General features: G+C 37.5%; 1 protein-coding gene and 1 long non-coding RNA gene across 3 annotated transcripts; both read left to right on the forward strand.

Annotated features, from left to right (window-relative positions):
* Positions 1-116: 116 nt before the first annotated feature.
* LOC122414040 (RNA-binding protein 25) lies at positions 117-9,951 on the forward strand. 2 transcript variants are annotated; one of them, XM_043424832.1, is made up of 12 exons: positions 117-529; positions 1,007-1,145; positions 2,400-2,754; positions 2,860-3,054; positions 3,139-3,254; positions 6,991-7,205; positions 7,420-8,056; positions 8,284-8,704; positions 8,886-9,107; positions 9,195-9,370; positions 9,459-9,605; positions 9,789-9,951. In XM_043424832.1, the coding sequence occupies exons 2-12, from the start codon at positions 1,035-1,037 to the stop codon at positions 9,879-9,881; spliced, it is 2,688 nt and encodes an 895-aa protein (XP_043280767.1). In that variant the 5' UTR covers positions 117-529; positions 1,007-1,034; the 3' UTR covers positions 9,882-9,951. The 2 variants fall into 2 exon arrangements, with proteins under 2 accessions (XP_043280767.1, XP_043280768.1); XM_043424833.1 differs by having other exon boundaries at positions 2,430-2,754.
* A 1,438-nt stretch (positions 9,952-11,389) lies between these two features.
* On the forward strand, positions 11,390-13,854 carry LOC122413627 (uncharacterized). Its single transcript, XR_006261590.1, has 3 exons — positions 11,390-11,677; positions 13,020-13,078; positions 13,242-13,854. It is a non-coding gene; the product is annotated as an uncharacterized lncRNA (long non-coding RNA).
* Positions 13,855-14,806: the final 952 nt, after the last annotated feature.

Below are 14,806 nucleotides of genomic sequence, written 5' to 3' on the forward strand. Positions count from 1 at the left end.
AATCTCGATATCTCCTTGCTCGTATTTTTAATGCCAAGTGTGTAAGCTTGACTGCAATAGTAATTTGACCGTCATTTGACGTAGGGTGAAAAATTCGCAGCGACGCCCGCGTGAGGCAATATTCTTGTTACCGTACGCGCAAATCTTTTTTCGAATATACATAAATAGAAAAAATATTGTCGGAATAAAGATAAAAAAAGTAAGAGAGAAAGAGAGCGGGGAACGAACAACGAGGGGTTGCAGACATATTGGCGATTGGCAGTTTCGTCGTCGCAGGCTCGCAGGCTTCTCACTCAGACCGTCGTCCACGGCGGCGGAATGCGGTGATATGTGTAATGGCGGTGACTGTTGGTAGATTTCGGAGTGAGGTGTAATTTTGTTCTACGTGTTTAAAACCGTCACAACATTATATCAAATTTTAACGTCGAGTTTAAAATATGAAACAATTTATAACTTAATAAGTGTATAAAAGAAAGAAGAAGTGAGGGAACAAAATAAAAAAACGAGAGGACTTGGTGGAGTTTATCGGGTGCGTAAGCCGAACGATTAATCGCAACGTTCTTGTTCACGAGAGAATCTTTAATTTGATGGTTAGGTTGCTATGTCGTCCATTAATGTGCTTGAAGTTCTTTAAGCATCTCCCGGATGTTTGCGTTTGACACGCGTATTTCTATACCGAGGTTTTTTGCTCAATTCGTTTCTTGACCCGTGCAACCTTTCGAGCTTTCAAAGTGCCGGGTTTGCCAGTGTCTTTTTAATAATTATAAACTGAAAATAAGGTAATCATGTTGCCGGCTTACTGTCGTAGAACAAGTTTAATGTACGATAGATTTTACAGGTTCTACTAATAATATTTTGATTTATTACAAATTCCTTGACGTCTTCATCAAATTGTTTTACTTTTTTGTCGTGTTTTGGCGTCTACAAAAATTGTAAATGAAATTGCGAAATATGGATTTATTTTTTTATAAGTGTATATGCTATTGAAAGTATTCCATTATTTCAGCACCTGAAATTGTGGAAGGTTCTCAACAATGTCCTATCCTGGACAACCACCGCTCGGTATCCCAGGGATGCCACCAGGGATGCCGTACATGGTTGGAGCGCCGCCACCCATTATGGGTGGTGTTATGCCTATGCCCCATGTAAGCATAACTAATATATTTTTTCTGCATCCACATTGTATAGATAAATTCAATATTTTTTGCCTGTTTCGTTATTTGTTCAAACATTCTTGTATTTATGGTGTCGAAGCTTGAATCGATAAAAAAATCTTCATATTATACCGTTTCTGCTGAAAGCATTGGTCAGATTGTCTAGAAATTTTTTTATATGCTTGTCGGTATGTTTAACGATTGATGTGCAGAAGAGCATTGATTATTGCTTTCTATCGTGCGAATACTACAAATTCCTTTCAGTGATTTTGGTTCATGTGGTAATATGGAAAAAAAAGGACAACCATTTTTCTGTTTTATTTATGTATGAAATTCTTTGATAGATAAAAAAAATTTTTATACATTTCTGTTTTTTTGCACTTATTATGGAAGATATGAATTTAATATTTTAGAATTTAATCGGTTTAGTCGTATCGGACTAGAAACGTTGATATTTGGATTTGTAGATTTGAACTTGTTTTAAATTTTTTACTGAGTTTTCGAACTAATTCTAGTATATAAATTTATAAGATTTGTTGATTACTCCATTGTGTGTTTTTAGGGATTCTTAGATATTTTTTGATTGTCAAATTCATTGAATAAGATTGCTTTTGATAGCAAATCAATAATCTGTATTATATATGATTTTCGCACTATATATAAAACTCTTTTAAGCCAAATTAAAAACAATGCTCTTCTATTCTATCGAAACTCTATGTTAGATTGTTAATTAGAATTTTCTATTGATGTTTATCTAATTCATCATCAAATAGTAAAATTTTATCTCATAGATGTTCATTTTTCTATATAATGCATGTAACATTTTATTGATTGAGTATTTATCAGATCTATTGAAATTTTGGAGCACTGTTGCTTATTTTTTTTGAGCTACACCAAGTGACAATTTTCAAAAAGATTGAAAAAGTTTTTGGAAAGTCTGTAAACATATGAAATAAAATTTTAACAAAATATGAGAAATTGATGACTTAATGATTCCTTTTTTTTGCAGTCTTACAGAATAATTTGAACTGTAATTAATACAATCAAGATTTTTATTAGATTCATCAATATACTCTGAGCACGAAGAGAGCATTTTAAAAAAAGTAAAAAATTAGAATACATTAAAATAAAATTCATGAATCAAAACTACATCATTTTTAGGATCGTCGAATTGTCACTATGTGTATTGGCGCATGAGTAGTTGTTTTGCATCATTAAGAATTGCTTGTCGTTTACAAAACTCAGATGATCCCAACACCCATATCTGCGATGCAGACTTCAGCCCCGGCAGTTCGTTATCCAAGGAATCAGAATCGTCACGAGCACGTTCGACGTCGCGAGCGGGAAAATGGACCACCTGTGACAGTTTTTGTTGGGAATATTATGGATCGTGCACCGGATGTCATGATTAGGCATATACTCGGTGCTTGTGGCCATGTTCTCTCGTGGAAGAGAGTTCAAGCTTTCGGATTCTGCGAGTACGCAGGTCCCGATGCTGGTCTCAGAGCTGTTCGATTGCTCCATGACATGGAGATTGGAACGAAAAAGCTTGTTGTCAAAGTTGATGCTAAGACTAAAGTTGTTTTGGATCAGTTCAAAGGTATTTTCAGCTGAAATTGAGATCAATAGTTTTTCTGTCTATTTAAATGAATTTCATAGCGAAATAAACATGGAAATTCTTCATTAAATCAACTTTAACAAACAGCTGAAAAACGAAAGAAACTTCGAGGTGGTCAATCGCCTTTGCAAGATGAAACTCCGAGCGAGGGTGCCGATGGAGACGACAATGAAGATTATATGGATGAGGGAATGCGAATAATTGACAGTGAAGCACTCTCCCGCATCAATATGATCATTTCGGAACACACAACGGAATTGGAAATGGCTCAAGTGGTTCCAGGTAGTTACAAAAAATGTTTACTCGAAGAAAGAAAGTCTGAAATCGTAAACCTTTTGCGATTTTAATGGAAAATTTATTTTGCAGAGGAACTCCCACCAAAACAACCGTCCAAGCAGCTCAATCTTGACGATGCAGAGATCGAAGAAAGTAAGCGAGACTTGATCACCCGGGAAATTGGAAAATTTAGGGAAGTCATGAAGGTAGGTTATCACAAATCAATTTTTAAGAGACCCCTAAAACTCATCATTTTCCCTGTATCCACTTCCCCCTTTGCCTCTCAGTTTCTTCTCTTTCTACTCTCTTTCTCTCTATCTATCTCTTTCTCTCGTTCTTTCTATCTTTCTATCATCATAACATGTGTGCACAAACCTCAGCACTTTTGTATTATTATTTCATTTCCGTCAATGGGATTTTCAAAATTTTTTATAGAAAATTGTTAAGAAGAAAAATGATTTCATTGTTGCTTCAGAGGCTGAAGCAACTAAGAAATTTAAGTTTTCCATCATCGAGATCAAAACTTCTTTCGATTAATGAAAAAAATGGAATTTTTTATCTCCTTTGTTTTCTATTCATTTTCATTCCTTCGTTTGTTCATTTCATTGACTGAAATCCGTTATGATTAAATATGAGACATTGAACGAAAGACAATAATTCTCGACGGCAAAGGTAATCTTCACGGTATGGCGACAAAAGTAGTTTTAGCTAAAGCATGGATATATCGTCAATCGTCTCGAAATGGCAATCAATTCAAGTGTAACATGACTATTATTTGTCAGATGTTCCGCGCGAGTTTTCCGTTCTGACCTCCAATCAAAATACTTGAAATCTCCACGCAATTTACTCTTATCTCCAATCTCCTAATTGTTTGAAATTTTTTTTTCAAAGTAATTGCCTTAAACGTGTCCCACAGTGTCGAAAACTCGCGCGGATTATTAACTTTCATGGGAATATCTTTGGGGGATAAAAGAGTTGATTTTTTTTCGGAAATCGAGGGTAAAAAAGTGGGAAAAAACTTATTTATCGAGTGTTGGAGCGTTAGCGGAGCTTCGTTAGCTCTTTATCGTGCGTTAGCTACGTTAGCTATGAATTGGAGCCGTGATTCGTTGCTATAATTGTAATGACAGGCAGCGTGCGTCGAACACAGCAAACGCGCACACGCCTAGGAATGTTGTGGGGGAGAGAGCCACCCTTTCACCCAATCATTGGCTCTGAAGGGAGTCACAATACAGCACAACCCTCGTTATTTCGAAGGCAGCTTCAGCCTCGTCGGTAAGTTCAGAGCATATCCACACACCATCAACATCATCAACAACAACAAAACTGAACAGGAAAAAAAACGAATGATAATATTTCAATAAATTCAAACTTCGTGTGGAATTCTTATACGTCGAAATACATTAATTGTAAATTCATTATTTCCATCTCTGTCCCGCAGTGTCATCTCCATTGAATTTTGCCATGAAATTTATTTTTCATAAAATAAAAAAATACCGCAAGGATATTCGCTACACATTTTCTCAGTGTCATTCGGCATTTAATTTTCAAAGAATAAGTAAGAAAAAAAAAAACATGTTAATGTCTCGTTAAAAGTTGGAATTTGGTCACTTTATCAAAATCATGGCAAAGCTCAACATCAACTTTGAGATACAGGACAGACAGTGATCAATGGATTTAAAATTTATTTGTTTGTTTTTTTATTTTTTACAAAAATTTTCATTGCTCTATCGAGTCAGTTTGCGAAATATTCATTCCATTGATTTATTTCATTTAAATGAATTCGTTTGTTCATTATTATTTGTTTAAGGGAAGTAAAAAAATAGAAATAATTTATATCAACACGTGGAGTCGTTTTGGAAGAGAGAGAAAATTAAAAAAAAATAAATAATAAAAAATTACACTAAAAGAAAAGTGACGGCTGTTCAGTTGTTGTCTTTATTTTGTGTAAACAGCTTCTGTCAGCGTCGTCTCGATCAGACATGTACGTAGTACGTAGGTGTGCGCTTCTCCATTCTCCGCGGTACCATCACACTGACTGATCAAGTCGACTTTACACTGTGAGTAAACTTCACAAAAGAAGTAAAAAAAAAAAAAAAAAAAAAAAAAAAAAAAAAAAAAACTCAAAATGAAAATATTATTTTAAAACCTATTGAAAAAAAAGTCATGGATCAATTACGAACGTCATTTCCGGCATTGAAAAAATAGTGCGATCGCTCATGAACGATCACCACTCGTGATCGCAAATGTCAACAATTTTTTTGTGCCTAGTTTTCCAAATATCACTTTTCTCGAATTTTTCTTTCCATCTTTTCACGCATATTCCTCATTGTCTTTATCTTTCACGCACCGACTGGCTCTCGTCACCTTTCAGAATGAGTTCCTGTTAACGAGGAACTGCAATTGTTACTTTAGTTTTTCGCTCGAATTCCACGCTATCTCGATAGAAAAGAAAAATACAATAAACGAAAAAAATAAAGGATTCTGACACTTGGACATGGACGAGCACAGAAAACATGAATTCTCCATTTGACCTCTCCAACAATCGTCAAAGATCGTTCAAACACTATTCTTTAGATTCATCCAATTCTATAACGACAATCATAATTTGCATCGAACAAATAAAAAAAATATATTTCGTCTTTCGCTCGTTCATTTCCATGGTCCAGATAATTGAACTATGCCTGGAATTTCCCAAGCGGTAACTCGTTCTTGACTGATGATATATAAAAGCATAGAAAAAATAATAACACCAATGACGACAGTAATAATAATAATGACGATAATAATAATATTATGATTAATAATAATGATGATGATATTAATAACGAGAACATAATAATAATCCTGATTTAATGGGAATAAGATTGAAGACTCGTCACAGATGGGCAAACTATTGTGCATTTGATATTCAACAGTTTGCCGCATCAGCTGTCGCGTTAAGCCCCGATATCCGGAGGGAAAACACACACAAAAACAATATCTCCCGAGTTGACAAAAAGCGCGCGACGAGAGTTACTTTGGATATTCGTGAAAGATGTTTTGGTGTGGATAGAGCCCCACAATCTCCGTGATGTCTTCGCTCTCCGATCGGTATATAATCACCAATATATTATAATAATATGTATAAATATAATATTACATATATGAAAATGGTAGAAATTTTATAAAGTTTCAATGGCTTGCCCTAATTGAGATTAATCGGGAAATTCGAATTTCCTGAGCCTTATAAAATAGTCCTTAGTGACTTTTTGTTTTCACATTATTAATATATAACAGGCACATTTGCAATGTTGTAAGTACATTGGGTGGCCTTCGACGATGCGTCTGTATTTATATTTCTCTCTCCTTCTCTTTATCTGTCTCTGCCTTTCTCTGACTCTCTCTCTCTCTCTCTCTCTCTTTCTGTCTTTTGTCTCGGTACGACGAGATCATACGGTTAAGACTAGTTTTTAAGGGAACTCTGACGAATTGTTTTGCCAATCTTTGTAACTGCACTTAGGAAACTTATGTTATGGATATGTTAACGAGATAACGTGTAAATGACGCAGCCGCTGTCAACGGAGTAAGTATACCTCAACAAAAACCAAAGAGTTTCATCACTTTTTGTTTATTTCTATATTTCTTACGTTTTTTTTTCTCGATTTCATGATTGTTATGGAATAATAAATGATTATCGTCCAACTGGCAAACGAGGCTTCGATCGAATTGCGATATAAATTGAAAAAAAAGAGATAAAATTCATTGCGCTCATTGCATATTTTCGTTTGTCTTGTGACATCCAACAATTTATATTGTTTCGTCAAATCGTGGATTCTACGCTTGCCGGTTATTTCCACTTTTCCATTAATCGTTTTCGTACTTATCGCCACAGCTCAACATTCATCCGTTAAAAAGACACATTGGACTCATAAATTCTGGACATTTGTGTGTTTTTTTTAGAAACAAGAGGAGGAAAAGGCCCAAGTGAAACGTAAAAAAGAAGCGGTTGAGAAAGAGGAACGTGAAAAACGGGAAAAAGAACGAAGGGACAGAAGGGACGACGATGCCGGACTGAAGAACGATCACGATGGTGAACCCGGCAGTCCCATTTCTCACAAAGGTCGAAGTGGCAGCACCGGAAGTAGTCGGAGAGACAAAAGAAGATCCAAGTCTCGGTAAGATCATGAGAAAATACTTTTGAACGAGTATTTCTGCAGTCACACCTCAATATGGAAAAAAACGTATTCGAAAATTTGTCCAACTTAAATTCTCGTTACTCAAAGTTCCGGAAAAGTTTGAAAATGTTGAAAAGCTTTGAAGGTATAAAAATAAGATTGTTCAAAAACTGGATTATTACAAAAGTTTATCGTTTCTTGTTTGTTTGTGAAGATCGAAGGAACGAGAGCGCGACCGTGCGGAGCGTCAAAGAAATGACAGGGACCGGGATCGAGGAGAGCGGGACAGAGAGCGAGATCGTGAGCGCGATCGAGAGCGAGATCGTGATCGGGATCGCGACAGAGAGCGTGAACGCGAGCGCGAACGTGAACGAGACAGGGAACGGGAGCGTGATCGAGAACGAGAGCGGGAGCGCGAAGAGGCGCGGAAAACCGAGCGCGAAATAATGCGCGAACGGGAAGAAGAGGAAGAAGCGAAAGACCGTAAGAAGAACGAGAGGCGGGCTCGAGAAAAAGAGGCTGCTTATCAGGAGCGCTTGAGAGCTTGGGAAACTCGAGAACGTCGTAAACAAAAGGAGTACGAGAAAGAGGGAGAGAAAAAACGGAGCAAGAGAGAGGCGAGGGAAAAAGAGGCTAAACGTTTGAAAGAATTTCTCGAGGATTACGACGACGATCGCGATGATGCCAAGTATTATAAGGGAAAAGAATTGTCCCGGCGTTTGGAGGAGCGGGCACTCGAAGCGGAAGCTGACTCCCGTGACCGATGCGCCGAACGGCAGGAGCTTCAACGTCTTCGTGACAAGTTGTACGCCGATTCTTCTCATCCCGATCCGGCTGCTGAATTCGAGAGGGTACGAAAATTGATTAGCACTTTCGCTACCGCAGTAAACCTGTCGCACCTCTTTTTTTCTGTTCACAAAACGTTTGTTGTTTCGCCAATGTTTTTTTTTTTTATTTCATCTTACAAGAAATAGGCTTTTACAATCAATTTTATACTTGTCGAAGTGAAAAACAAAATTGTGCCGCAGTATGAGTGTTAAAAGATTTGGGCATTTTTGCCAAAAACACTTTTTTGCAGTTGAAGGCCGAGAGAGAGGAACAGTACAAGCCGAAACCGGTTATAACGATAATCGACGAGGATGACGAAAAGGTTCAAAAAGAAAAGGAAGACGTGGTCATGCCGCCGATCGAAACCGAGCCGATTGACAGTGACAGCGACGACGGTGTGCACTTCGAAGACGCTATACAACCGGAAGCACCTTCGAGAACGCCCCCGCGTCATCATCATCATCATCGACGACATCATCGTCATCATCAAAATCATCATCGTGAGGATGGCTCCGGGGATGGAATCACCGACAATGAGCGCGAAACTAGCAAGGACAAGCGCGCCTCGCCCGTCACCGTTTCCGGTACGACACCCTCACAACCTTTGCCACCCTCACACGACGAAGACTCGCGAATGTCGCTTGTCAGTGAACCGGAAAAAACCGGTGGAAGTAAGTTTCCTCATGCAGTACTATTCCACTTATTTTTAAATTGAAATTTGTGTTTATCCATTGTTATGCATTTGAGTGGATGTTCAATTATTTCATTCGTTCAATAGTTGAGTGATTTTTTTTTTCATCCAGCGATGAAAGATTTGGCTCGATATTACAACAAAAACGTTCATTTTTGCAGGTAATTTTGTGCCATTTGCTATGGGTGGTGGTGGAGCTCGAGGTGGAGATCACGCTCCTGTCGGTAGCAAAACTCCAGCTAGTCCGGGCAACGTTCTTGTTAATTCCCAACAGCCGAATCAGACGAGGAAAAAGACGCGTATCGACGTAAAAGATGTTTTTAACAATGACGACGACGACGACGGAACAAATAACTCGAAAAAACGAAAACTCATTCCTCTCGGTGAGAAATAATGAACATGAAGTAACTTACCATAAAAACATTTCGATAACATCCATTAAAATTCATTCGATATTCTATTTTCATCAGATTACGGCGAGGATAAAAAGAAGAAAGTTCTCGAAGAAGCTTCGAAGACTGGGAAGGAGGAAAACTCGAAGAGTCAAGAGGAAAAACGAAAGCATATCAAGTCTTTGATTGACAAAATCCCAACGGACAAGAATGCATTGTTTGGTTATCAGCTCGATTGGGCGGTTATCGACAACGTAAGTTTTCTTTGCGCAAATCAACGAAACTATACTCCCCGATGAATATATCATCGTCGTCGTATTTTCATCTTTTCTTCTCTTACAGACTTTGATGGAGAAGAGAATACGGCCTTGGATAAACAAAAAAATAATTGAATACATCGGTGAGCCGGAGCCTACGCTCGTTGATTTTATATGCAGCAAAGTTATGGCTGGCAGCTCCCCACAGGGTATACTCGATGATGTACAAATGGTAAAGCACGATGACTATTCCTTGAAATTTAGCCAATAATGCATTATTTATTGTTTAATGGAATTCGTCCAATTTCCCGATTCATTTTCATCATTGCACTTGTGGTTTGGTCAGGCAAACTCTACGAGTTCATATTTTCAATGAATCATGGTTTTTCGTTTAATTTTTCTTTTTATTTTTCAGGTATTGGACGAAGAGGCAGAGGTATTCGTTGTGAAAATGTGGAGGTTATTAATATACGAAGTGGAAGCCAAGAAAATGGGATTAGTGAAATGAAATTTGATGTGAAAACAAAAGGAACGAAAACAAACAAGAAATAAACCTAACTGACTTACGATTTATACTACATAAGAATTTTCCTCATTAATAATTTAAGGGGATGTATACACGTTGAAGGTTTTTTTTTCTTTTTTTTTCCTCCAAATTCTGTTTTGCATACTCTTATATTTGTGGAGAATTTTGCCGCAAATTGTAGGGCGTATGTGCAATCTTAACAAACAAAAAACGAAAAAAAAAAAACGTACAGACAGAATAAAAAAAAAAATGTACACGCGCACGGATTTCAATCATTGTCGTTATTTCAACTGTTTTCTTCTATTTTTTTACCCAATTTTTCGATCTGTAGCTTTGATCCATATTAAAATTTTTCATTACCGAAGTAATTTGAAATTTCGAAGAGACCCTTCGTTTGCGTTTCGGCAACAGTGAATTTTATTGAAAGCCATTATTTTCGAATTCTCACAACATTTTGAATTAAAAAATATTCAAAATTCATGTGACACGATTTTTGGGAGAGTTTGAAATGTGCAAATCGAAAGATAAACCTAAAACCTGTCATTTTTGCGATATGGAATTTTGAAAATCATTTTAGGCATGGTCAGGTACTCTACAAAGCAGAGATAATCGACGTGTGGGGAAACGATATTTAGATGTACTCGAAAATGCCAAAAAATAACTTTCGAAATTCGATATCTCGAAAAATATTGGGATGCGCCAAAATCCTTTTTACACGGTGTCTGGTATCGTCGAAAAGAAGGTTTGTCCAAATTACAAATAAATAGGAGGTAAAAGCTTTTCGGAAGTCCACCAAAATCGAATTTTATACAGTTTATTAAGATCAGATTTTTTAATATGGGACCGTTTTATAATAAAAGTAAAATAAAAAAATTTTGGGCACCGAATGTGAGAAAAATTAATGAAATGCATTAGGGGAGCGACATTTTTCTGAAGATACGATTTTTCAAAGTAAATATTTCGATACAACTGAGAACAATTTTTTTTTTGCCCAACTCTAATAAATAGATACGAATTTTTGAGTTGAACGTGCCATTCATTTTTGTTTCGTGACTTAAAAATTTTTAAAGTTTGGAAGTCTGCTTAAAAATGCAATGGTTAAAACGCAGCAGCGTCCATTAGGAAGGGAAAATCGTTTGACCTATCAAGCCCTCGGAATATACATAAAAAACTCACGCCACGAAGAAGTCTGATTCGGTCCAACAAGTTGAGCCCTATTGCGTAAAACGCGGAGTTGGGGCGGGGGAAAAAGGAATATCGCCGTTGTCAGAAATGAAAAACAAAAAAGTATCGTTCAACAGCTTGTTCGTGCGGTGTTTCACAAAGAAGCCATAAAAAAAGGGCGTGTGTTTCGTCTACCCGCAAAGTAGACACTTTGGTTGGTCACTTGAATGCTGACGACGACTTTGGGGTTGCTATTATCACGCCACGTATTAAACACTCGAAAAAAGCTTTTATGCACTTCGAAACGAATAATACGAGAATATGTTAGTGCGACGACTTTTGCACCTTTAAAAGAACCACATTTGCCCCATTCTTTTCTCTCTCCCTTGCGCATATAATAAACTTATATATAATAGACAGCTTGGGTGCCAAAATATTCGTAACCTTTTCATTTTTCAATATCTGGGTTGACCATATTTTTGCACTGGAGCGCGTTCGAATACATCACTCGAGTGCACACTGGCCTGTATACCGCTCACGGGTCGTGTGCACGCGGCTGCTCTTTTCGAATCTGTATTCAATCGGTCGCAGAATCATCGAGGAGAGGAATGCAGGTAATGATTTCTGAATAAATCCAAAGCCAGTGTTCCGAAGCTGATTAAACACTTGAAATATGAATGAACACATATCGCAAATCAGGAGGCAATCGATTGAACAACTTTTATAACCTAAAAAAGAGGCTCGTTTTAGCGGGAAAAAGTAATCTGCGCGTTAACGTTTAACAAATTATCGAAATCCTCGGAGATCGCTAGTAACGTTTTTCTCATTTTGAAAAATCGTTTTTCGTTATTTTTGTCCCTGTTTTAAATGAACGCTCGAAACTATGAAGAATCGGATCATCGAATCCAAATATTTTACTGTTCAACTGAAATTATTTCGGGAGTCCAAGTGAATGAGAAAAAAATTGGGAATCGCGATGGTGGCATATTCAATCGAAAACAAATCAAATTTGTGTTCGTTTCAGAACATGAAAGAAACATGAAATTAGTCAAAGTTGCGTTTGTTTAGGAGACAAGACATTGTGAGAATCGTGGGAAAAGGTTCGTCGAAAAAATTGAGAGGAATAAATAGAGGTAAGAAAAAAGGGGCTGGAAATGGCATGATATAGATGCGTGCAGTGTCCTACAAAGTGCACCGGTAGGTGACGCTCGAGACGCTGGAGACGCCTTAAAACAATAAGTTTCTTGCATATATTTCACGCTTGTACGTGCCAGAGGCTCTGGAAGAATCGGAAGAGTGTCTTTTCCTTGCGTAAACGGAGCACGTTTCAGTTTGTACCAGCGGGAGGAAGGGAAATAGTATGCACAGGGACCGAGTGAGAGAGAGAGAGAGAGGAAAGTTGAAAAAAAGAGGCGAAAATAAGGAGGAGGAAAAAATGAAAGGAAAGAAGGTAAGGAGAGAAAAAAAGGAAACGGAATAGAAGGGAACATTGGTGAATGAGGGAAAGAAAGGAGCAAAGAAAGTGGACGGAGGTGGCTCGTGAGAGGGCGAACGCGACGGTGAGATAAATGAAAAGAGCCGGAGATGGAATTGTAAGGAGCAGGTACACCGTCCTCGTAACTGTATAAAAAGCTATGAATGACACGAGGGGGTGAGAACGATGCCGACCTACGCGGAGAGTACATAATGTAAACCACGTTCGGTGTATATTATAAGAAACTGGCGAGCTCGCTTCTTCTATTTATTTTTTATATCTATACACAAGTATACATCAGTATACAGAAAAATCCGGGATAAATAAAAATGAAAATTCCTTGATAATTTGAATTTTCTACTGATAAATAAATAAGTTCATATTTTTCAACAAAATGCATAGAACTTTGGCTGACGGAATTCTTCCTCAATTTCTGCATATTTATTTTTTCGTCATTTCATTGTTGTTCTCTTTTTTTCTAGGACAATTTACTTGGACGAATAAATTGGATGGTGGTGCGTGTCGAGTTCGCGGGAAAAAGGTTTGGAATATTGAAAATTGACATGTTTTCGGCTGAAGAAAAGTCACGGTTGAATCGTGCCCTTTTTGCATTCCTTCCTAACCAATTATCAGAGACAAGGACCAAACTTTTGAATGACTAACGCACGAAATCGATAATTAGATGATGAAAATGATCGTTTCAGATGAGGAACGTGATCGAAAAAACTCCGCTCGCCCGGTCCTCGCAGAATCGATTTTTCCTTTGACTAAAGTATTAATTGCCAACGCGGAGTAAAAACAGCGCGGATGACTTTGACGCTGGTAAAAGCACAAAGAAAAAGTAGAAAATTGGAGCGAACGAAGTTCTTATTCGTTCGTTCGGAGCCCGATGCGTATGCAAGAAAATCGCATTTCACAGAAAACTGAGAGAACGACACGTCGATGGATATAGAATGCACGAGAGAGAATTTTGTCTGATGCTCCATCTTTGCATAACAATGAGAGAACGTCGACACTAGACGTTTTCGTGTTCTACTCAGCATAGTGGATCGAAAGACATCCGAATATCCGAAAGAGTATAGAGAAATAAAAAGGACTTTTTCTTCATTGGAAATCGTATCGGGAATGATGGGAGAGTATTAAAAAATCGAGGGCAAAAGCAGCTCCGAGATATTTTTCGACTGGAAATTTCATTCGAGATCGTTCGACCTCTATTGCATTATGGTCTTTTGAAAAGTTTCACTAAACATTTCTCAGAGATAAAATCCTTTAAATCCTACTGATTTTTTACTTCGTCCGCGCACATACATGTAACTCATCTTGCGAAAGCCAGTCCTGGAGCTTCCGGCCAGCTTCCCGGCTCTGTACCATATGCACGTGTCTTCGTGGTGGATTCACGTCCGAGATTGAACCCAAAGAAACGAGTGGAAGAGTGAGGAATTAATGAAGGGGAGCTGAAAGTTGCATATTTTACGTAAGAAACTAATAGGATTTCGAAATTCTCAAATCTTTGGTCTCTTCCACACGCTACTGAGAGTGTGCTCAGTACTTCGAAGTCTGAAACTGATCGAACGGACTTTTTTTTTTCAGGTGAAGGATTTTCATGTAGAAAAAACGTGGGTGAGCCTTTGCTCGAGAAACAATTAACAAAAATCTTGTCGAGAAAACAATTAACAAAAATCCCATTTTTTGAGTGGTTGTACGTGGCAGGCACACTTCCTGTGCGATCATTTGGATTTAATGAAATGAGATCCTCCCAAATTTGAAGAGCCAAAACGAGAATGAGAAAACATAATGTTTTTAGATATCAATGATGTCTTGAGAAACCCTCGTTACCGATAATGATTCGGGAATGGAAAAAGAAAAACACGTATTTGAGCCTAACAAGTAATAACGACACAAACGGTGGAGGGTTTGACAACACCACGAGCCAGCTGGTTTAAAATATGGATATGCATACACATATAAATAGAAAATGGCTGTTGTCACATTTTGCTTGACGATTTTGCTACGAAAGTATTTCAGTCCCTATCATTATATGAAAAATTGATCAATCTCAACAAATAAGTTACACATAATTTAAATAATTGCGAGAATAAATTTTAATCGTTTCTTTGATCATCGAAAGAGCAAAAGAGTTCAGTTGCTTTTCGAATCACAAGTAACGCATGATCTTGAGCAGGGTCGATCGCGACGATAAAGTTGCCATGCTAAAGCATGTTAAAAATATTAAGAATTCCAGAATGATAAGAATTTAATAAAATTTGGT

The sequence above is a fragment of the Venturia canescens genome, chromosome 7, assembly GCF_019457755.1.
Source record: "Venturia canescens isolate UGA chromosome 7, ASM1945775v1, whole genome shotgun sequence".
NCBI lineage: Eukaryota > Metazoa > Arthropoda > Insecta > Hymenoptera > Ichneumonidae > Venturia > Venturia canescens.